We start from the raw sequence: 23520 nt of genomic DNA on the forward strand, positions 1-23520 counted from the left end.
CTCAAGGTGATCAACCAGTGGGTACACGCACCGCAGGATGACCCGGCATATTTCGCAGACAGACGGCAGCTAGGCACTAACACCCTTCTGGCTCTGCTCTACAACAAAGGATTGACGGCAAAATTGGTCGGCCCAACTAAACACACAGTGACACTATGGCACAAAGCCCAAACACGACTGAAATGGGAGGGAGTGATTACACGGCTTACACCCTTATGGGACTCCAAATCCCTGGGTAATCTGAGGCACAGCAAGGGCTTTACCCAGTGGGACAGCATTGAGATCTCCACTGTGGGTGATATGTGGACAAAGGATGGGGTGGTTCCGTTCGAGACCCTGAGAGAGCAATACGAGCTGGGTATTACAGAGACGTACCGATACATACAGATTAGACATGCATTAATGACTGCAATTGAACCAGGCACTAAGGTCCCGGAGTCGGCTCCATTGGAAGACCGACTACTCACAGATTACATGGAAGCCAGCGCCACTTCCCTCACATATCGCAAACTGATAAACAATCTACCCGACCCATTGCAGAAACTGAAAGAAAAATGGGAGGACGAGATAGGGGAGTTAGATGAGACTAATTGGAATGCTGCAATGGCGTCACCTAGAGAAGCTGGAATCTCGGCGAGATTCCGACTAGTACAATTTAAAATACTACACCGGGTATACTACACACGCACTACCCTACATAAAATCCAGAGGGCAGACCACCTTTACTGCTTGAGAAATTGCGGAGAAGAAGGCACACTGTTCCATACCCTATGGTCCTGTCCCAGCATGGTAGATTACTGGAGGCGTGTAACGCGCACTGTCGCCCAGACTCTACAAATCCCCGTCACGCCTGACCCTAGAGTATGTTTGTTGAATGTATGGGGCCCGAACAACCCAACACCACACGGACGGCAATGGGTGGTTATCGGAATGATGTTAGCAAAGCGGGACATAGCGCAAAAATGGGGGGCATCAGCAGCACCGACCTTAGCGCAGTGGTGCAGAAACATGGACATGCTCATGATGGTGGAGAGGGCGGTATATCATCAAAGAGCTAATCCACGTAAATGGAATAAAATATGGTCGCCATGGAACACATATAGGGGGGAACTGTGTGAGCCACTGCCAGAGGAGGAAGATATGGATAGTTCAGAGGAGGAAGATGATATGGAGTAGGTGTGGGAAGGGAGGTGGAGGTACATAACAGCAGGGAAGATTCCAGGAACTCCCGTGCTCTCCTGGCATGGACAATAGGTATGCGAACTGTGGGATACAAGGCCTTAACCGCTATACTGCTACAACTAAATAAGGCGATATATATATTGAATGCTGCTGAATATCCAATCTGTGAACCTAAAAGTTGAAAGTTATGTAGTAAAATGGAAAACTTGCGCTAGCGGCCAGATGTGGCTGAATGTTGACGCTGCACCGACGAATGTGTACGACTGTCAATTTATCTGTCTTGATGCAACAATAAAAACAAATTTAAAAAAAAAAAAAGACAGTATATATTGCGGCATGCAGTGAGCTAGCTATTGAAGACACTTGTGCTTGGCAAACCTTTTCTACTGCCTCTCACTGAAGCTTAATTTACCTTCGAGATGGTATACTAGGATCACAAAAGTAAACTGCCTCCGGTAAACCAGTTCAAATACATCGTGGTGGCCTTTTTCCTGTACTAGATTTCTGTGGATTTGACCATAGTGGCAGGCTGATGATCCAAATCGTTTAAAGGATTTTCTTTTTTTAAAACAATATTTTTATTTGCATTTTTAACCAACATAAACACATTTGGCACGTCACCAGCGAAGAACCACAATCCTCTGTGCTCCCCCAACATGCCACCCCCCATCATAATAACAATACCAGGATCCATAGCATCCCAGGACTCTGCCTCCACCCCGTACAGCTGTTTGTATGATTCATTAAACAGTCGTCAACCCCTTGTGAGTCCAGGGCTCCAGGCAACCTCTCTACATCCCTGAGCCCGGCCCCTTTCGACAGGGTCCATAGTGCATCAGTCAGAGCTCAGTCCCCCATCCAGGCCATGGTAACTTCTCCACTTTCCCCATACTCGTCGGAATTTTCTGGGACAGCCCCATGCCTTATAGGTGACCCTTTCCGCCACCATATACAGCTCCATCCCCCGCCTCCATTCCTCCACCTGTGGCGGTGACTGCGCTCCCCACCCCCTCTCTACATCTCTCTTCGCCACCACCAGGGCCAACATGGTAAAAATCAGGTGTGGGCGGCTCAGGTCCACATCATTAGTGATTCCTTGCAGGACAAACTTGGGTTCCAAGGTAAGCTCAGTCTCCAGCACCTCCCCTAGCTCTACTAGTATCCGTGTCCAGTAAGTGCGGATAACAGGGCACTCCCATAAAATATGATAAAAGTCCCCCTGTGGGTGTCTACATCTAAGACAGCAAGAGTCACTGGCCTGTCCCATACGATGCAGCCTGACTCTACCGTAGTAAGCCCTATGTAGTATTTTGTATTGAATGAGTCTTAGCCGTGACTTTATTGCCACCTCCCTGTGGTGCATTAGGGCTGCTTCCCAGTCCACCGTGTCCATCTCACCCACATCCTGTTCCCAAGCTGCCCTAAGTTTCCCCAGTCCATCCGGTGCATTATTATTCAAGGTCTTGTACGTCAGGGAAACCAGTTTGTTGGGTACTCATTCCTGCAGCAAACGCCCCTCTAACGGAGCATACTCCTGCAGGGAGGAGGTGAGCGCTGGTTCAGCCCTCCATGCATGTCGTAGCTGTGCATATTTAAGGAACTGTGTGCTACTGAGGCCAAACTCCGCCTGCAGGGTTTGGTAAGATTTAAGAACCCCTCACGCCACCAAATCCCCCAGAGTGGAGATCCCTATATCATCCCACCCCTTAAACCCCCTGAGTTTGTGTAACTCCCTCAGCCAAGAGCAGGACCATATCAGTGTCTGTTTCGTAGGTTTGTGCACCAACCCCATCATCTTTGTCGCCCTGTCCCAGACCCCTATGGTTATGTGTTTGGCCGGAAGAAGTCGTATCACACCTGTTCCCCCATATAAGTAGTGCAAACTGGTACGTCTGGCCATGGTGTCCCTTTCCAAACGGTATGTAGGGTGGTCGGCTGATGCTTAAAGGATTTTCTGACCTTAGCAACATTGGATTCAGTTCACATAGTTCACATACATAATGGCCTGGTCTTTCCAGCTAAATCCCTAGCTGTTTCTATGTCAACCGTGGGAGCATGTCTGTAGTTCTCTCACCTGGCCTCAAAACAATAGGATAGTGAACAGAATGAAGGGAAGATTATAGAAGGCCCTGACATCACGAGTGTTGAATGCTAATCTTTCATGGTTCAATCACTGGTAAAGGATACCTTGAACAATCTCCTCAGAGATGTGTTGCAAAGTAAATCATTGTGCTAAGTCATGTTGGGAATGTCTGTGTATGTGCCTGAGCTCCTAGGGCCTTTCGATTCTCGGAAGACTTGTCTTTGCCTATGGAATGAAGTGACTGAAACTGGAGAAATCATGAAGGATCACTGAAAATTGTTAAGGTTGTGGCTGTGACAGTGCTGGATGGGTACCCACGTTCATCAAATTGGTTTAAAAAAGGATATATGACCAACAGCCATCTGGTTCAGTATTTGAAATTTTAGATTGACATTAAGTGCACCACCAGTGTAACCCTGTCTCTCCTACAGGGATGAAAACAATTCACCCATATTGTTCACCTCAGTTAAACCTCAACATGTGGCTGATTCTATACAGTGGACTTCTCATACCTTCGAGCTCAGCATGGTATCAAAGATTTCCCTGTTTAAGCTTCAGATGCTGCATCTATCCTCAAACAACATTGCTACATACTTGGTTCAACATCCTAAGGCCGACATTTTATGGCTGGTCTTTCAGCAGAACATAAAAAATATTCAGCCATCTTTGACATGAACTTGGCTGACCTTGTTGGCAATCTCTTTCCTCCTATGGATAATTGTCACTGTTTTACAACCTCAATCAATATCGCCTAGAGTGTTCTGAGAAGCATCTCCTGTGAACCTCCCTGATTTCTTATGACACCTTTTGAATTAATGTGGATTACCAGATTATGGGTCCAACCGTGATGATTCAAATTCTGCACCCTTCCCATTTCAACCTGAGGATTAACTATCACCTGGATGATATGTCTGTCCCTATGCCAGTTCCAGGTTTAACCAGATAATAAATAATTGCTTCACCCGAGATGTAACTACAATATATTGATAAGAAGAACTATGATAATATGGATTTTTGCTTTAATTATTGTGACTGTTTTTTGCACATCTGAATGATACTAATGTGATGACCAGTGAGTGAGAACACTACCTTACACCATATGCATATAGCTCACTGTATTAGACACGATTCACTGATTCACTATCTGTATGTGTCGCAGCCCTTGACAGGTAAACTCCTTACAAAGTGTAAAGTTAGATATGCACCTGTTTCCCTTATTATATCTTGTTGGTTGGAATAGGCAGATGGAATGCCACCATTTCCTGCAACTCCACTCGAGGCACTGAATAGTAGCAAGGGAAGTGTAATGGTACAATTGTTTTGGGCTGTACCCGGCCCTGATGCTTAATATTCCTTAGTAGAGCTATACAGCAGACCACATCTAAAAGCCTCCAGTAAAATTTAGATGAGTTTTGTGCACATCCGAACCATTCCTGCTTCAGAGATTATCGTGTTCTATCATATTTAATTTAATTTCTGTGTTGGACACATTTTTCCAGATCCGTGCATGAAGGACATCTTTCGTGTTGCTTATTGCGTGTGAATCTTATGCACACCTGGCTATGAGACTCTGTATAAAATTTCCATCACAACAACTTAACCTTCAGGACTCATCAAGGATATGGAGACATAACTCCTCTACAGTGCGCCTTTCACTCTTAAGAACTCCAAGGCTTTCCTATAAAAAACGCACCTTTAGAGAAAAAGCTACTTTCTTTCTCAACCAGCTTGACCATGCTAAGAACAAACCCAGGGAGCTCTTCAACCCTTACCAAACAACCCTTACCTCTCCACATAAAACAACACCCACCAATGAGCGTTGTGAAGAATTTGCTAACTTCTTCACTGATAAAGTCGCATAAATTGAGCAATCCTTCATCCAAGTCACAAATCTGACACCCCTACTAACCTTCCCCACTGACTAACGCCACCCCCCCCCTCATGGTAGCCCACCTCCAGACATAACTAATGACCAAATGGCCTCAAGAAAAACTAATGTCAACTATGGTCTCCTTCAAGCGAAAAACGTTTCTAATTGGTCTGAGTTCATACCCATGACAGAAAGTGAAGTATTTAATATAATTGCAAACTTGAAGCCCACATCCCACACTGCTGATCCCCTCTAATCCACAGTAGTACAAAACCTCAACCATATCATTGCCACGTTCTGGACAAAAATCATCAACACATTTCTCCCCTCAACTCAACCAACATATAGATTAATTCAATCTCCATGAGACTTCCAATCAGTATTCAGGAAAAGCTGTAGCACAGAAACTGCTATGCTCAATATCGTGGATGACATTTACAGATTCGTAGATGAAAGTGAAGCATGCCTCCTAATCCTACATGACTTAGCTGCAGCTTTTGATACCGTAAATCACCCAGCATTACTCGAGACACTCAAGAACCGTACTGGTATCCGTGGCACAGTCTTAAAATGGTTCAAATCTTACCTGCAACATCGCTCGCAACAAATAAAAATCAACTGCTGTCTCTCAAAACCTACATTAGTTCCTCATGGTGTATTGCAAGGCTCAGTTCTCTCCCCATTTCTTTTCAATCTCTTCATGGAACCACTTACTATTATCCTAAACCAAGCAAGAGTAAAATATCACCTATATGCTGATGCCACTCAACTCTACTACAAAAAATCACCCACAGCCATCCTACATCTGAATACCACACTAATCAAGAAACAACCTTGGCTTAACATCAACCACCTAAAGTTGAACCCCAACAAAACAGAACTACTACTTTTCTTCCCTAAAAACAACCCTCTACTAGTCCAAGATTGGCTCAAGAATTTGGATGCCCAATTAAGTTGTTCTCCCATATATCCAACTCTGTAAAGTCCTTGGGCATCACCCTGGACAAAAACATCTCAATGAAGGACCACATCAGCAACTCACTAATACATCTCAAGAAAATCATACTGTTTATTCCCCCTGATCATTTTAAGACAGTAGCGCAATCTCTAGTCCTCTCAAAACTGAATTATGGCAACACCATCTTCACATGAACTCTGAAAAATCACCTTGCCTGTCTAAGAACAGTTTACAATATGGTTCATTGGCTCTTAACAGGATTTAAACGGTTGAAGCACATCTCATTGACCCTCAAGAACATCAATTGACTTCCCATCAAAGGAAGATGTATCTACAAGACTGCTTACATCACCTACAAAGCCCTTAACACGCATAACCCCAACTATCTAGATACCAAATTTTCGAAAGCAGGAAGAGCCAGGACTCTTGAGAAACTCCAACTCACTTCTTCTCATACCTCCCAAACTGAAAAAGAAATCCTCCCAGAAACGTTAATTCTTTGGAAATGCACCTAGGATCTCTGCTGCAACCCCTCCTTCTCCTGCTTCAAACAGGGCCTTAAATTCCTTCTGCTCTACAAATACTTCAACACGCTCACAAACTGAGCTATGTTCCCAAAGCTCACACCTTAACCAACTAGACCTTTGCAACAGTCGATTGATTGTTTTCAACTGTCTACTATGTCATTTACTCCATTAACATATGCTGTTCTGATGTCTGCTTGTTGTAACTACCTTGACTGCCTAACAATTTTCTTTGTCTGTATATATGTATGTACTCCAATCAAATTATCTCGCATTATATGTAAAGAGATCTGATACTTTCAGGTTTAGCTAGTGCTATCTAAAACATATAAATAAAATAAATCTGAGGTACGCCTCTAGAAAACTCCAAATTTCAATGGACTCCAAATTTTTATTTACCAGTTTTCAGTAAAAGTCTAGTTTCTATGTGTTCGGATGTCTATGTGTGTTATATTTTGCTCTCAGAAGAGCAAAGAAAGAAGAGTATTCTTTAGCACATTTTGAAATAGCTAATGATTAGAATACTCTCCAAATTTCATTGGACTCCCAAAAATGTTTTGTCGGTTTTCAGGAAGAGCCCATTTTCTATGTGGGAAAAGTATTTGAATGACTGCTTGGTTATATTTTGCTCACGGAATAGCCAAGGAAAAGTATTCTTTAAGAAAATTTGAAATAGCTAGGTGGCTAGTATTCCATCAAGATTGTCAACAGAAAGACAAACAGACAACTGCTTATACCATCCATGTTAACCCTCAATTGTATGAAATTAGTGAAACAGCAATATTGACATCACACATGGTCAGTAGTGTTTGGACAGCCATGCACAGGAAAATATGTTCTTTAACATTTCCTGAAAAATATGTTCATGTGGAGATAACCTCTTGGTCTGCCTCTCTGGTATGTAGTGATTGCTACCCATCCTACCCAATGAAATGGTTAATTGTTATAATGTGTTCATCCTTAACATTTGATAGGGGAGAAAGGGGAAACTACCCTAAGCCAAGGGAAGTGGCATGTTAGAGAAAAGTGTATCTGATAGAGACTTCAAGCTGCAGAGTCCCTACCTTTGAATATTCTCCAGGGGTCAGACTAGATCCAGAAACGTTTTGTGTTCAGTACTCCTGTGCTCTGGTAAGTGGCGTAATGCTCCGCGTGGCGTCACCGCACTGGAAGTGATGTGCGCGGTGCCTATAAAGGCTCCACCCAAGCGTCTCTTCTTTTTTTTCCGCCCCAGTCAGTAAAGATCCGGGAAGAGCTACCACCAGTCTTTTTTCACTGACTTTTTTTCACCTTTTTCTTAATATTTTTTAGAGACTTTTGCATCGAGGATGTCAGTTGGAAAAATTGGTTTCAAGCTGTGTGCTGCCTGTCCCCGACAGATGTTGGTGACGGACCCACATTTGGTGTGCCTCTGGTGTTTAAAGCTTGACCACTATGCCAAGATCTGCAATGATTTCCATGCACCCCAAGGACTTATGGGAGGGGTCCTTCAAGCTCCTCACTGCGCGACACTCAGAATTGTGGTCAAGAGGAAGGATCACTCAAAGAGCTAGCTACTCCACGCACTCATCGTCAAAGTTGAGGTCTTTGAGGAAGTTCGCAAGAAGAGGAAGAAGTTAAAGAAATCTTCAACTTCGCCACGTCCGTCAAAGTCATCTAACGAGACGAGGAAGCGTCAGCACTTGAGGCCAAGCTCTGTGATGGAGCCTTCGCCCAGTCTTTCTCAGCGGCTCCCAGAGTGAGGCAGAGCAGCCCAGTTACATGAATTTTACGAGGCCATGCCCAATATTTTATTCGGCCTGTCCCAGCTTAATCATCTTTGGGCCCTGCAGTCTCAGGAGGGCCCCCTGCTGATCTTCTACTGGGTAGTTTGTCCCAGCACGAGTTGGGTCCCTTGTGAATGGATCCGGAGCAGCGCTTATAGAGTCACCTCCACCTTTCCCAGCACCGGCTCCAGTGATGGAACCCCCGGCGCCGTAGAAGCTCAACAGCTTCACCATCCCATCGTCATTCACGACTCAGACACAGAGCCCAACGAGCATCGAGCAAGGGTGTCTCTATTGCCGACGAGTAGGACTCCCCATGACGAAGTCAGTGCCTTAGTCCTCTGATAGTCCTGGATAGGTAGACAAGTGGAAGAGGTCTGCAAACTTTATGGATACCAGTTAGAGAAATCAAAGGACAACTGGTATGAGGAAGATCAGGATGAAAGTACTGATCTTTGGCAACAGCAGCAACACATGGAATGACTCCTGGTGTCCATCAGACCTAGGACCACTCCCTCCAACCACGCCAGAAACCTCGGAATCATCATTGACAACAAGCTCCCCATGCAATCACAGATCAAGGCCGTCTCCTCCACCTGCTTCCTCACTCTGAGCATGCTACGTAAGATCTTCAAGTGGCTAGCCCTACTGACAGAAGCCCTCATCACCAGGCAACTGGACTACGGCAATGACCTCTATGTAGGAATCGCTGCACACCTCCCACAGAGACTACAGACCATACAGAACGCCGCAGCCAGACTCATCTTGGGCCGTCGACGACAAACTCACATCACACCTCACCTCAGGAAACTCTACTGGCTCTCCGTACAGAAGAGATGCTAATTCAAGCTGTTGACCCACACAAGGCTCTACACACCAAGGACTGGCCTATATTAACCCCTGCCTGAACTTTCACCTTAGAAGCAGAAATGGAGGACTCCTCTTTTACCACATAACAGCAAAATCCTGGAACAGCCTCCCCACGCACCTCCAGATCATCACCTCACTTCGGGAATACCTAATGGCCCTTAAAACTTGGCTTTTCGAATAAGCCTTTGGGAACTGCAAGCGCCTGGATACCCTATCGGGTGATTAGCCACACTTTATAAATCCTGATTGATTGATTGATTGAGGATCTGGCGGATGCCACTGGTCTGGAAACCTCCCCAGCACTGGCCTGGCCTCTCCCCCTACTGTGGCTACGGAGGAGGGTGGCTCATTCACAATGGTTGTGCAGAGGGTGGCTGCGTTCCTAGATTTTACTATACTCTTGATGGCAGTCAAGCAAATGTCTTGACAGAGGTGCTTCATCAGGGATTCACCCCTTCCGAAGCATTACTCCCATTGACTTAGGTCCTTACTGATGTCCTAGGTGGGGCCAGGTCCAAGCCCTGCACAGGGACTCCTGTGCATAGGAGAATTTCCCGCCACCATCGCCCTGCCCCAGAAGACCCCAGTTTCCTTACCCAGCACCACAGAGAGCTTGGTGATCCAGGATTCCTCCTCCAAAATTATCCATGGCACATTCCCTACCACTCCAGTTCAAAAGGCTGGTTACCTTTGGGAAATGGATGTTCTCTTCCACCATCCTGGCACTACGGTACATGAACACCATGTGCCTCTTATGCCGGTACTCCCATACAATCCGAGACTCAGTTGCACAAGTACTGCCCATGGTCTCGGAGGAGGCCCAAGCCATACTCTCTTAAGCTATAGCTGATGGGATGGAACACAGCCATGTTCTCTATACGATGTGGACTGGGTACAGCCAATTCGTTGGGTAAAGGATTTAATTGTCGGTGGCCCTTAGGCACCATGCCTGGCTGTGAACCACTGGCTTTTCAGATTATGTCAAAGCCTCACTTATGAACATGACTCTTGATGGATCTTGGTTGCTCAGCGAAAAGGCGGGCTCTGCGCTTGAGCGCTTTAAGGGTAGAGGAGTTACAGGCAGGTCCTTGGCATTTCCATGGACCCACACAAACCCCAGTCCACCTTCCGCCCCTCTCGTGGTCAAGAGAGGGACATCCAACTCCATCTTTACACGCCTAGCCAGGAATCCTCACATCTTTTCATGACTAAGGATGCTGTTGTCACAGACCACGTAGAATTGGCAGCTAATCCACCCCTACAGCAGCTGCAGCCTCCAAATCCCTTTAGTATGCCCTCCGACCATCATGGACATCCGGGGGGGGCAGGATATGCCATTACCTGCACCACTGGAGGTCAGTATCATCCAACCATTGGGTTTTGCAGCTTGTCCAAAGGAGCAACTCGCTCCCCTTTGTGAGCACCCCTCCCCACCCTTGCTACCTACTTATGACAAGCAAACGGAGGGCCACCTCCCCTTGCTTCATCAGGAGGTGTTAGCTCTCTTGGCCAAGGGAACTATAGAGAAGGTGCTGGCATCAGAAGGAGGTCTTGGTTGCTATTCCTGCTATTTTCTGGTGCCCAAGAACGACGGACGACTTTGTCCTATTTTAGACTTGTACCTTCTTAGTCTCTTCCTCAAAAAGGAGAAATTCAGAATGCCCATGCTTGCACAAGTTATGTCTGTCATGGACACAGGAGACTGTATGGTATCCCTAGGCTTGCAGGATGCTTATTTTCACATCCCTGTTCTGCCTCCCCACTGGCGCCTCCTGTGGTTCACTGTGGCCAAGAGCACTTTCAGTTTGCCATTCTCTTTAGGCCTAAAGTGATGGCGGTGTTTGCACCTCATCTGCGGAGGTCAGGGATTCCAGTATTTCCCTACCTTAATGACTGGCCTTTGAAGGCAGGGTATCTCTCACATGGTCCAGATCTCGGAGGGAACTGTAAAAAAAGATTTGCAGTGGTGGCTAACGACCTGCAATTGGGTCAGTGGCAGGCCCCTCTCCTTTTCCCACCCAGAGCAGGTGGCGCCTATATAGGCACTGCACACATCACTTCTGGTGCTGACAATGCCACGCAGAGCAGAATGATGCCGCCAACCGGTGCACAGGGGTACTGCTCACAAAAAGTTTGTGGATCCTGTCTGAAACCTGGGGAATATTCTAAGGGAAGGAATCTGCGGCTAGATAGAGTCTCCACCAGTTAAGGCGTTACAGAAAGTAAGTAACTTGTTCATCAATAACTTTTGAAGAACCCCATTTGTTAGAACTTGTAAGGTGATCTGCTTGCGCAATTTTCAATAACATAAATCTATGAAAAAAGACTTTCACTTGAAAAAGCCTTTTTCCCTACGAACTATATGTACAGGTTAAAGGCTCAACGTTACACAATACAATGACTCTAGCGTTAGTGGACCAGTGTTTCCTCCCTTCTTACAATGACTCCCCCATATGCCCCCTTTGTCTGTATGACTTTGCTGAGAATTGGCAGGCACATACTGTTGGTAAGCCTGTGAACACACATGCACCATGTTTCCATTTTCAAATACCGGTTTGCTGTACAAAGAACATGTTTTACATTATACGGCCAAAGGGAATCCCTTGTGTTTGGAGGCTGAGTAACTAAGGATGGTAGTAGAAGAGGCACAATGGCAAGCAACTTGTACTTTTAGACATGATGCAGTTTTGCACCAGAGCACATGTCTTTCACTTGAGAGGTTGCTTCTGGCTTACTCAATGTTTTTATTGACCTACGTTATGTTAATTAGGGTCTATAAACCAACAATACTTGTACTAAAGTAAATAGTTGGTGTCTTTTTCTTCATTTCAGGTATTCAATAGGCTGTAGCCGAACTCATTACCTAGTAAAAAGACACTGCTTTATGAACACGTCTTGGCCAAAACTATTGCTGGAATGTAAGTACGTCATTGATCAATGTAGGCTGCTTAGGCAAGAAAATTGGGCAAGAGTTAGGGGTTACAGTATTAACTGTTTTTTTGTAATGTAAAAGCTCCCCTGATTTGACCATTTGCTTCACTTATAAAAGTTTAATAACTCTTAAAATGCCTATAAATTAATCACTTATGTTGTAGTTTCCGGCAGCATGAAAAAGGAAGTGCTTTTGGTGAAGATATTTGGTGTTTTTTTCTATAAATATAAGCCAATCCAATCGATAACTTTATTTCGGTCACATCAGACCATAAAAGCACATTACTACATACATACAAACAACAATCAAATTAATAAATAACATAGACAATATGAAACAATCATATATACAATCATTTTACCAAGTTAAAACTACGCTTTAGCCATCCCATTATAAAAACAGAATCAAAAATTCATTGAAAGTTATCGATGTTTGTCACTAAATTAATAAAAAAAGTTCTAAGTAACCATATATATCAATACCTTCATAGATTTCCTATAGCAGGAGGTAGGTATACAGTTCCACAGATAATTATTTTAAAAAACTCCTACGCTTATGCCACATCCCGTCCAAAAAGCGCGAAACTGCAAAAACAATAGGGGGATGGGTGACATACTTTAAAACCCTAAAAGCTTGAGAACAGTGTCTAAAACCCAAATATCTACAAATTGGAATTACCCATCGTTTGCGGGATGCATAATATACAGGGCAAATAAAAAGGACATGGATTTCAGACTCTAGTTTGTATTTACATGCTGGGCATTCATTATTCTTTTCATTGTTCCATTTACTAGTAAACGGCCTATGAGGGAGAATCCCCAATCTGAATTGCATGTATAGTTTCCTAGCCGCAGGCGGGTAAATCAAGTTTAGAAATTCTTCTTTTTTATATTCCGCTTTAACTTGGAGGAACTCTATTGTCAGGCGACCAGCAGTGGAACTTGCTTGGAGGGTTGACAAATTATGGTGCCTATAATGTCGCACCAGGTCTGCCCTGGTTATTGTTGGGCACGCTATATCTGGTGCTTCCCAGAGCTCTGGCTTTCCTATTCTATTCTATTCTATTTTCTATTCTATTAGTAAGTGCCCTAATGTAACTAAGCCATGGAATTTTCTTGCTGCTCAGAATTGGCAGAACCTCCCTAAATTCATCTCTGTAGGGATATAGTTCTGGTACTATCCATAACCTTCTCCAGTACATCAGTGGCCTTAGGGCAACTTCCTCCTTAATGGGTAATAAGCCTAAATCCATGCGGAGGGGTACAAGGGGGGTACTAAGCGGAAGTCCCACCAAATTCCTCATGAATGCATGCTCTACCTTCATGAGGTTGGCGGGCCTGCAGTGCCCCCACAGTTCAACCCCAAATAGGGTAGCCGCCCTAGCCTGTACTTTATAGATTTCAATAATAGGGGCAGCTGGCTTGAACTTGGACAGTCTGTACATTTTCATTATCCCCCCCGCTGGTAACTTTAGGGAAGCCCTTGATAATTGGGCACCCCACTCCAGCTGTTCCGATAAAGTGATGCCCAAATACTCAAAGGTCTTCACTCTCTCCAGGGGAGTGCCATCTAATGATGGATTCGGGCAAGTAGACCCTGGAGGATTGAATATCATAAATTTAGTTTTAGATAAATTGATCTCAAGGCCTCTTGTTATACAAAAATCAGCAAAGCTATCCAGGATGCGTTGGATGCCCGTTGATGTATTGTGTTTTATCTAGGAACCTGAATCAATATTGCTATTTTATACCCTTGTACGGCTATAATTAATAATATCCCTATAATGGCTTAGGAATCAGATCAATATTTAAGTAAATAGCCCTTGCAGTCCAAAGCACGGCAGAAGCTACTTTCTTGGATTCCTAGAAAGCACATCGAGTTCTTTCGACACACCAAAACCCCAGCAACCTGGGAAATCCCCATTTGCTTTTGTTTTGATTTGTCATGTAACTCCTGCGAACACTAAAGATACAGTCAGTTCTTAGTGACATCTTTATTGACGTCTTATGTCCAAACCTTACGTCAAACTCGGCACCTTTCAGGTATAAATATACCAACGTTGCCTTAAGCAAACACACAGTGGTGGTTTTGGAGCCAAGCAGCTATCTACTTGCCCGAGAGCCCAGCTGATGCGAGAGCCCACGGACGCTGCCCCTCCTCTTTGACGCACTGAGAGAGATGCTGTCTTTTCTCCTGCCGAGAAATCCAGCTTCGGTGTTCTCAGCCGCCTTCGCGGGCTGCTGGGATATCGAGTCCTGAAAGAGAGATACCAGACCTCCTGCATTCTATTACCCAGGTACGGAGCTGACTAAATCCTTAAAGAGAATTCTTGAGTCAGATTCTTGGCAAAACCAACTTAACTTAAACTGCTACTTACTCCTTCCCATGTATTAGGCTTAGGTCAGGTACACCGGGGTAGGCGTATTTAGAAGCACCAGTTGAGTACGTTAATCAATGTATATATGTATGTATATATTTTATCCATTTTAAAGTATCTTATGGCTAAGAAACCATATCAATGCTTTTACAGTATTATTTCATAATACTCTTTTTACTGTACGCACTCTACTTTATATTAAGTATTGCAATTATGGCAATTCATTTCTCTTGCATGAGAAAGAAGACTGTTGAATAAATTACACCTTTTTATTGAAAACGCCCGTCTCTCTTTTCTCTGCCCTCTGGTGAAACTAAGTACGCACGATTGACTGAGTGAAATAGCTGTCTATTGTTTTCACACGACTCTAGAGATACACTCTTATTCTGAGGGAGCAAAGTTGTCATGTTATATGGTTGTCGAAGCTAATCCCTTCTTGTCTATCCAGGCAGGTTAAACTCCTCCTTGTTTTTTCGAGAAAGTTTCTAGTGACCTCTGAGCTAGCTGGCAAACCTTAAGTCTAATATAGTCAGTAGAGACCTAGTCAACCTCAGTCCTACATCTACACTGCTGAATATATTATTCCAATGCGCAGAGCCTATTGGGAATATACCAATACATGGCGCCCAACTTTTGGTAAGGCGATAAATCTAACGCAAGACGTTAGAGTAACTCAGTCGTGCTTTTTCACACAGACCCTTTTTCCCGTAAATACTCCAAAAGACGTCTGGAGTGGGTAAAAGGAAAAAATCCGCCGGAACTTAGTAGGAAGAGATTCCTATGTATAGTTTTTGGTTTTGTCAATGTTGAAGGACTCTGCAACTCTGGGCAATAGCTTGCTTAATCTCCACAACGGCCCCCACAACGCTAAGGATGCCTGGCCTCCACCTTGGGGGTGCCCAGGAGTGGACGCCTCACAGGGAAAGCCAGGATGGGTTCCACAGCGGTATTCGTACAAGCGCCTTGAGACCCTTGTGGGTGAGTAGTGCGCTATACAAGTATCAATTTAAATTTAAATTTAAATTTTGAATTTTTAAAGGATACAGTGTTCCATAATATTGTGTACCTAATCTTTGTTTCCTTGAAACTTGATCTGCAACAAAAACTTTTCTGCCACTAAAATGGGGGAAAGTGAAGACGAGAGGGAGGCAGCTAGAATAGCAGCTCGACTCCTAGAGGAGGACACAAGTCTCCTACAGACTGACCCGAATGCTATACTCATTCCGGTCAACATAAGAAAAACTATAACTCTTAAACTTATAGAAAATGGACTGACATCACGAGTTGGTACAGTCATATTCGTGGTAGAGGCCCATGAATATCGGCAGACAGAGGTATTCTATTCATGGATAAACTTTCCAGCAGCAAACGCTGTAACACACGAATTCCACTATTACAAAATAGAGGAACCTCCGGATGAATACACTCCTTTCGAGGACGTTGAAATCCCACTAAATTACCAAGAGCACCTGCTCTGGTTTAAAGGCGCCCTAAAACATAATGATCACATCACCAGGCTCGGTCCACTAGGTAGACCAGCAGCAACGTGGCCGGTTCTAGCCAGCTGCACACCACATCCAGACATCAAAAAAATGTCAGACCGGGAACTTTTAGCCCAGCTAAAAGTACTAATTAAAATACATAGACAATTAGTCCAATATGTAATGCGGACTTCAACAGTCCAACCAGCTATTAACATTCCACAGCTGAACCCTCATCAGGGAAACACAAACAAAATTACACCACAGAACATACACTCATGTCTTGGTAAAACACCCGCAAAACGGGAACAGATTCCATTCTGGCTAGCCCAAAAGATAACTCAAATAGAGGCGGTATTTCCGAATACTACCCCTAGTGAGAAACACAGAATTCTGACTATCTGCCTTCCAATGGGGATCGCACCACATGTGGAGGATTGTGACACTTGGGGCACAGTCTTTGCTTCCATTTACACGAAAACACATGGTGTTCCGTCCATGGCGGTAATACCAGATGTACTAAGACAAATTCAAAATGAATACGGTCCAGAACCTGCTTTAACTCTGGGTATGAAATTACTGAAAGACTTCAAGCAGGTCTCGGCTATATTATTAGCCAACATAAAAGGAGAAGCAGCATCTGTGGCGATCCGCCAGAAATTGAAAGAAACAGATATAACAGCCCAACTAATTGAACTTGCCAGAATCATAGAAAAATCCTATGAAGAACTAGGTAGAGATAGTTTGGGTGGGAAACCGGTAAAACCCCAACTAACTGAAAATCCTGAAAAGATATTTATTAAAAATAATCTAAACACTCCAAAGAAGAGCTGGGATGGAAATAAACACTCCACTTCCAAAGAAAAAAGATTCCAGTCCAGAGGAAGGTCTTCTCGGCGGAGAGAAAGATCTCCGGACCAAGGACATCAGTCTCGCCAGAGGGAGCCCTCTGAGAAAAGATACAACCTTAGAAATCGGGATAATTTGAAAAAGCCTGATAGATATCAAGATATTGATACACGTCCCTCTCGATCTTTTCAGACTTCCTAACAGAAATCGGAAAGAAGAGGACGGTCAGAACACAGGGAAGAGCAAGTCAAGTCCGAAGACAAAGAACCTGCTCAAAGTAAAAAATTACAATTTCCAAGAAAGAAGGTAGCCAGTATTAAAATAATCAAACATGCCGAGGATACTGAGGACACAGCTGAAAACGGAGAGTGGGCCCAGACAATGCTAGACAGCGCAGCAGAAGTGACAATAGCTCGCAAGATCCTGATGAATCATCTGGAGACAGTGGACACGAATGAATACATTCAGGTGGAAACTGCAGATACCAGAGTTAGCGAACCTCATAAAATATACGAAATAACATTGCGTATTGAGGGAGATAAGACTAGGAAAGTAAGGGGTCTGTTTTGGGATAACCTTTCAAAAGGCTATGACATCCTATGAGCTGAGAAAGACTGGCCACCAGAGTTTGTCAGGGAGTGCCCTCATGGCGAAGAAATGATTATGCCTGCCTTCTCAAATCATATTCCAATTCATAGAAAATACATATGTGCAAGAAAATGGGCAGTAGCTCAAGCTCCTGCATTATATAAAAATCATGTAGGATGGGATGAGGACTCTCCTCACAAAATCCAGTTAAAATGTCAACCAACTGCACAAAGGCAGTACCCAATTAAGCAAGAAGCTAAAAAACAAGTCAGGGAGATATTAGATCAACTTGAATACCAAGGGGTGATCGAAACATGCACCTCTCAAATGAACAATCCTTTGTTTCCTGTCTCCAAACCAGACGATTCATATCGTCTAGTCTTGGACTACAGACACCTTAACTCATGTTGCAAGACATTTGCTGTACAAAACTCACACAGTGCAGCACTTATGAATAACATTGTTCGCAAAAAATTCAAAACAACATTAGACATCTCTAATGGATTCTTTTGTCAAAACATTGAACCGAAAGCAGGTATTTAACCACTTTCTCAATAATGGGGTCACAGAAAGATTTCTGTCGACTCCCACAGGGATTCAAAAACAGCCCAGGATTATTCTCAGCAAGAGTAACAGAGTTACTACAAATATATGATGATGAGGCATTATCTTATGTCGATGACATCTATCTCACAGACGATGACCTGGATACTCACTTGAAAAGAGTGAACACCATAATACTTGGGTTCGCAGCAGAGGGTTACAAATTCAACTTTAAAAAGTCACAAATTGCCCATCTAACTGTCCTGTTTTTAGGATATGAAATATCAAGTTAAGGCAAAAGCCTAGCAGACAACTTCTTAGAGAAATGCGCTGTACTCCTAGCACCAAAAACGCTGAAGAATTTACAATCAATACTAGGTTTCCTGAATTTCGGAAGAACTTACATTCTAAATTATGCAGAGAGAGTTAAACCTCTCTATGAATTAATAAAACCTGATTTTAAACCAATCAATTGGACTCAGAAACACATAGGAATTTTGAGATTATTGCAAACAGACATATTAGCTAAAACAAAATTACAAACTTGTGACAACACACGCAACCTTGTAATCCGAGTCATCCCAGGAAGATGCGGATTTACGTACCTGACCTCTAATGAGGGAGAAACGGTACCAATAGCTTACAAATCACATTTGTACACACAAGCTGAAATAAAATTCAGTTCAACTGAAAAAAATTCTAACTGCGGTTCAGACTGCTGGAGCAAAAGAGAGGGCCCTAGCACAAGGTAAACGAATAATAATCGTTACACCGATACCAGCACTAGAAGCGGTAACAAAAGCGAGCATTCCAAATGCTAAAGCACTACATCCGAGATGGATCCAATGGGTTAATTCTCTTGCTGCAACAGACGTAGTATATGAATTTGATCCTAATTTAAAAACACTAGAATTTCTACAATATGAATATGAATGTCCTCTGCCAGCCGAAATCTTGCCTCTAGAACACTACGGCTGTATAATATATACAGACGGATCAGCACAACCCGCAGTTGGGGGTAAACAAGCTTACAGTGCTGCGTGCGCGATTGTTAAAGGTCGTTGGCACAAAGGAAAATTTAGACCACTGGTCACTAAAACGCAATCTCTAGGAGATTGTACAGCTCAGCGAGCTGAACTACTAGCATTTAAGATGGCGCTAGAGAATACCGATCGCGAATTCCCCACACTAATAGTGTGCGATTCATATTACTGCGTTCAGTCTTATAATGAATACTTGCAGAACTGGGTTCAAAACGGTTTCAAAGATGCAAAAGGTGGCACAATCAAGCATAAAACGCTTTGGGAACAAGTAGTTCTTTTACAGAAAGGACTACAAAATACTCACGTGATACATACACTGAGTCATCAACGTGATGGCGTTCACGTTGCGGGGAATTCATTGGCTGATGAAGCCGCAAAGGCAGCTGTGCAAACGGCTTCCGTAGCTGCTATCACCCGGTCAAAAACAAAAATAGACAGCGATATAATGCAAGCTGTCAGTGTGTCAGTAAAACAGGACAGAAAAACACTCCCGAAAGGCTTTCCAGTAAAGTACTCATACATAACTAATGCGAATAATGTTCCATTTGCTCAAATCCCTGGAGTGGGGGATAGGGCAATTCCAAACATGGAACACAGGTTGGGACTAATTACAGCGGCACACGAAGGGCTCGCTTCTGCACATGCTGGTGTTTCCGCCACAATATCATTATTAAAACAGAGATATTGGTGGCCACGCGTGAGAATACAAACTAAGAAATATGTTCTAGAATGCGCAATATGCCAAAGAATGAAAGTATCAACAGTGAAATGACCAGTGCAGTCACCCCTTCTAATCTCAGATAAACCATTAGCATGTGTTTACCTGGACCACTGTGGTCCCTTACAAAGGGATGGTAACTATAAATATATCATGGTCGCAGTGGATTCCTGCACGAGATTCATTTGGATGTGGCCCCAGCGCTCGGCTGACGCCAGAACTGTTATAAAAGATTTGCGAGTCTTTATCGGCACATACGCAATTGGCATGCTACATTCTGACCAGGGTCCTGCTTTTAGCTCTCGAGCTTATAAGGAGGCCATGACCAGCATGGGCATTGCATTGGGTACTCTTGCCCTTTCCATCCTGAGGGAAATGGGATTGTGGAAAGAAAAAACCGGGACATAAAGCAATCTATAACAGCGAGGGTATTAGGTTCGGGTGATGGGTGGGTCCAACATTTAACAAGTGTCCAACGTAGTCTTAACAATCTGCCAAGAAATTCTCTAAAAGGTTTCAGTCCGTACGAACTATTGTTCGGAACTAGAATGCATATTCAGGACTTAGATAGTCAGACTTCAGTGGTAGAAAGAAAATGCTTTGATATCAAAGATCGTTTGGCTGTTTTACAGGACTTAAATGAAACAAGAAAAGACCTGAGCAACATAAAGTTAAAACAACAGTCAACAGCCACTGAAGATAAACCACCTGTCCCAGCAAGGCCTGTCTGGATTCCAAAGATTGGGGATCTGGTCAGAGAGAAGATCGCGGTGAAGAAGGAATTTGGGCCTTCTTACAGAAAAGCAGTACCTGTCTTAGCTGTCAGCGGAACAAGATCAGTTGTACTACCGCCCCTTGCTGGTAAAAAGGAGAACCGAGTTGTCTCCATCGACCTGGTAAAACCACAATCATGTGGCCAATAATAAGTAGTAGGCCCAGTGGACTCCCAAGAAATAGCAGAATACCAAAATTTGCTACAATCCAAGAGGTTCAAACTGAGAGACTAATCACATTTGATAAACCTGCAGTGAATAAAAAAGGACTATGCAACAATGCCATGGAACTTGTGCCTCTTGAAACCCAAATTGAAACAGTTTGTCAAGAAACACCTGTCTACAACGATGTAGCCTCAGACTATGCAAATGAAAGAAAAAATGAAATAGCAAAGGAAAATTCAGAAGCAATTCCAACAATTGACAGAACTGCATCTGGCTACTTCATGAATTTCGATAACTTTTCTGAAGATCCAAGCGAACTTGAAGAAATGCCAGTAACAAAAACTTTCAAAAACAAATTAACTGAACTCTTTCATCAACTCAAAGAAACCTATCTGATTTCTCCATGGATTGAATGTTGGATTGTGTTAGGTGTACTTTTCCTCCTGCTTTGGCTCATCATGGTACTTTGTTTGGGAAAATTCATTGAGGGAAAATACAGTACAATGGACACAGCAAGTCAGAACATCAACTTGGTCCTAAAGCCACACAAGTCATCTCACATCGAGAAAAGAGAACTATCATCAGTGAATGTCACAGCCATTCCAATACCCGGTGGGGTAGCTTGGTACAAAACGGATTACAAAATCTATGGCCCGATTGAACTCTTGAAATATCCACATCAGTTCAAGGTTTCATTAAGTGACTTTGTAAAACCAAGCACATTCTCCGATGATTGGGACTTTGAAAGCATAAATAATATGATGTCAGATTTAGTAATGTCAGCAAAATTTACAGAACATGAATACTTACAAGGTTCGTCGAATTATGAACAAATGTACTGCTATAATCACTTTGCACATCACTATTTACATAAATCTGCTCAACCTAGAAATGTTTTTACTTATAATCAATGGCAACATTGTGCAACTCCACCAAAAGTCAGTTCGAAAACATTTTATGAGAATTCCCATACTTCTCAGGGTTTAACACAAGTGATGCAGAAACATTTTATTTTAAACTGTTGAATAATACAGGGATAAAAACAATGTTGACAAATACTAAATTGATTTATTCTGAAACATTTTATGAAAAAATGATTACATTTGGTTTTGATTTCTGGAAAGACAACATTGAAACGAAAACTATCTGGGGTACAAAAAATTGGCAGGTCCAAGGTTTAGAAGCATTAATTAGAGCCTGCATGATCCCCGAACAAATAATATTTCTGAATGACACCATTCAACAGACTACTTGTCTTGGATTCGCTAAGATTAAAGACTTAAACAAACCGTCTATTCCAAAGCCAATACCTGATAGTAATAGCACTACAGATGTGGAGATAGACGTATCCAATATTTTACACCAAAACAGAACACATCCTGATTGGAAAAAGTGGTTGATCTGGCCAACAGACACAAATAACTGCCAAGATAGATTCCTGAACAAAAAACAGGGGTTCAAAATGACCAGACCAGGGATAGTAACAACATACAGTGTAGGGAAACTATGCCTTGAATGGCTACAGACATCCACACTGGCTGAAATTAAGCAACACTTGACTTTACTTAAAGACGTTGCTGACTTGCGTGATTTCATAATGGGACCACGCAAACAGCGTCAAAAACGTTTCATAGCGGCCGGTATATACGCTGCATAAAATGAAGCTTGGAAAGTAACTCAAATTCAGACAGCAGAACAAATACGAGAAATTGATCGTATTAATTTGGAAAAATCACTTTCTGTTGTGGACAATGGGTTAATGACTCTGTCCTCCAGAATATATTCACTGGACAGTATTGTATCATCTGCTATCGATATAATAGATCAGACTTACTAATGTTACAACACGGTCAGTCCCAATTACGTTCTATTGTACAGCTAAGCTGGACGTTGCAAAATCTGCGTTCAGGCTACTTGCCATGGCTTTTGATAAACAGAACGTCATTATTCTCTATCTTTAACCTTACTGATAAACAAATCAATTTGGCACAAAAAGGAGCAGACTATACGATTCTGAGCATTGAAAAACATGAGAGATTACCGTTGACAATGTCAGAAAGACCTGTCATTGAATGGATAATACACGGAATAATTACAATTCCGATAACAACTTTCCAATTTAAATACTGCCAAGAGTATATACCAGCGGGCCAGTATGAAAGGTTGGGTAAAGGGTACATTAAGTCATCATGGAAATTGCCTTACACACACACATGTTATAGTGAAAAGAAACAGAATGTATTTCTTAGTGGTAACAATTGTAAACAATCACTAAACGGTATACTTCTGTGCCAATGTATTAATTTGTATGGGGCCTGTGAGGGGACTTCAAATAACCTTTCATGTCACCAGCACGGCACACCTGCAACACAGATAGAGCCATTCTTTAGACGGTTTTCTAACGGGAGATATATTCAAATAATGGACCACAGCTGTTGTGGCATGGTGCCAGGGAAAGCCTATCTCGTAAGCGTTAGTTCCATGGTCACTTGCTGTATGCAAGTATTGTATCCAAACAGCCCTCCAGATACGGAGGCGACGATTTGGCCTTCTTTGAATATCTCTTCTATACGAATTGATACTTTAAGCAGAATGAAGTCTGTTCTTTTACAGATAACCGTGCCTTTAACGTCATCAAAGGAAACGTATGATCTCCTAGTTGCAAGGACAACGGGAGAGATCCATGCCTTTTTATCAACAAATTGCCCTGTGCATTTCGTAGAAATGCTAAACCAAATATTAAATATGTCTGATGCCAGTGGTATCCCACATATATATAAGACAATTTTTTGGGGACT

The 23520-nt window shown here is 43.0% G+C and overlaps 1 protein-coding gene across 1 annotated transcript in view; it reads left to right on the forward strand.

Annotated features, from left to right (window-relative positions):
* The window catches only part of LOC147703391 (uncharacterized), a 9287842-nt gene that overhangs the window by 1463871 nt on the left and 7800451 nt on the right, over positions 1–23520 (forward strand). The window contains exon 4 of the mRNA XM_086931832.1: positions 12086–12171. Coding sequence (XP_086787958.1) covers positions 12086–12171 — 86 coding nt within the window. The remainder of the gene's footprint in view (positions 1–12085; positions 12172–23520) is intronic.

This window comes from Lissotriton vulgaris, chromosome 7 (genome assembly GCF_964263255.1).
Source record: "Lissotriton vulgaris chromosome 7, aLisVul1.2, whole genome shotgun sequence".
Lineage (NCBI taxonomy): Eukaryota > Metazoa > Chordata > Amphibia > Caudata > Salamandridae > Lissotriton > Lissotriton vulgaris.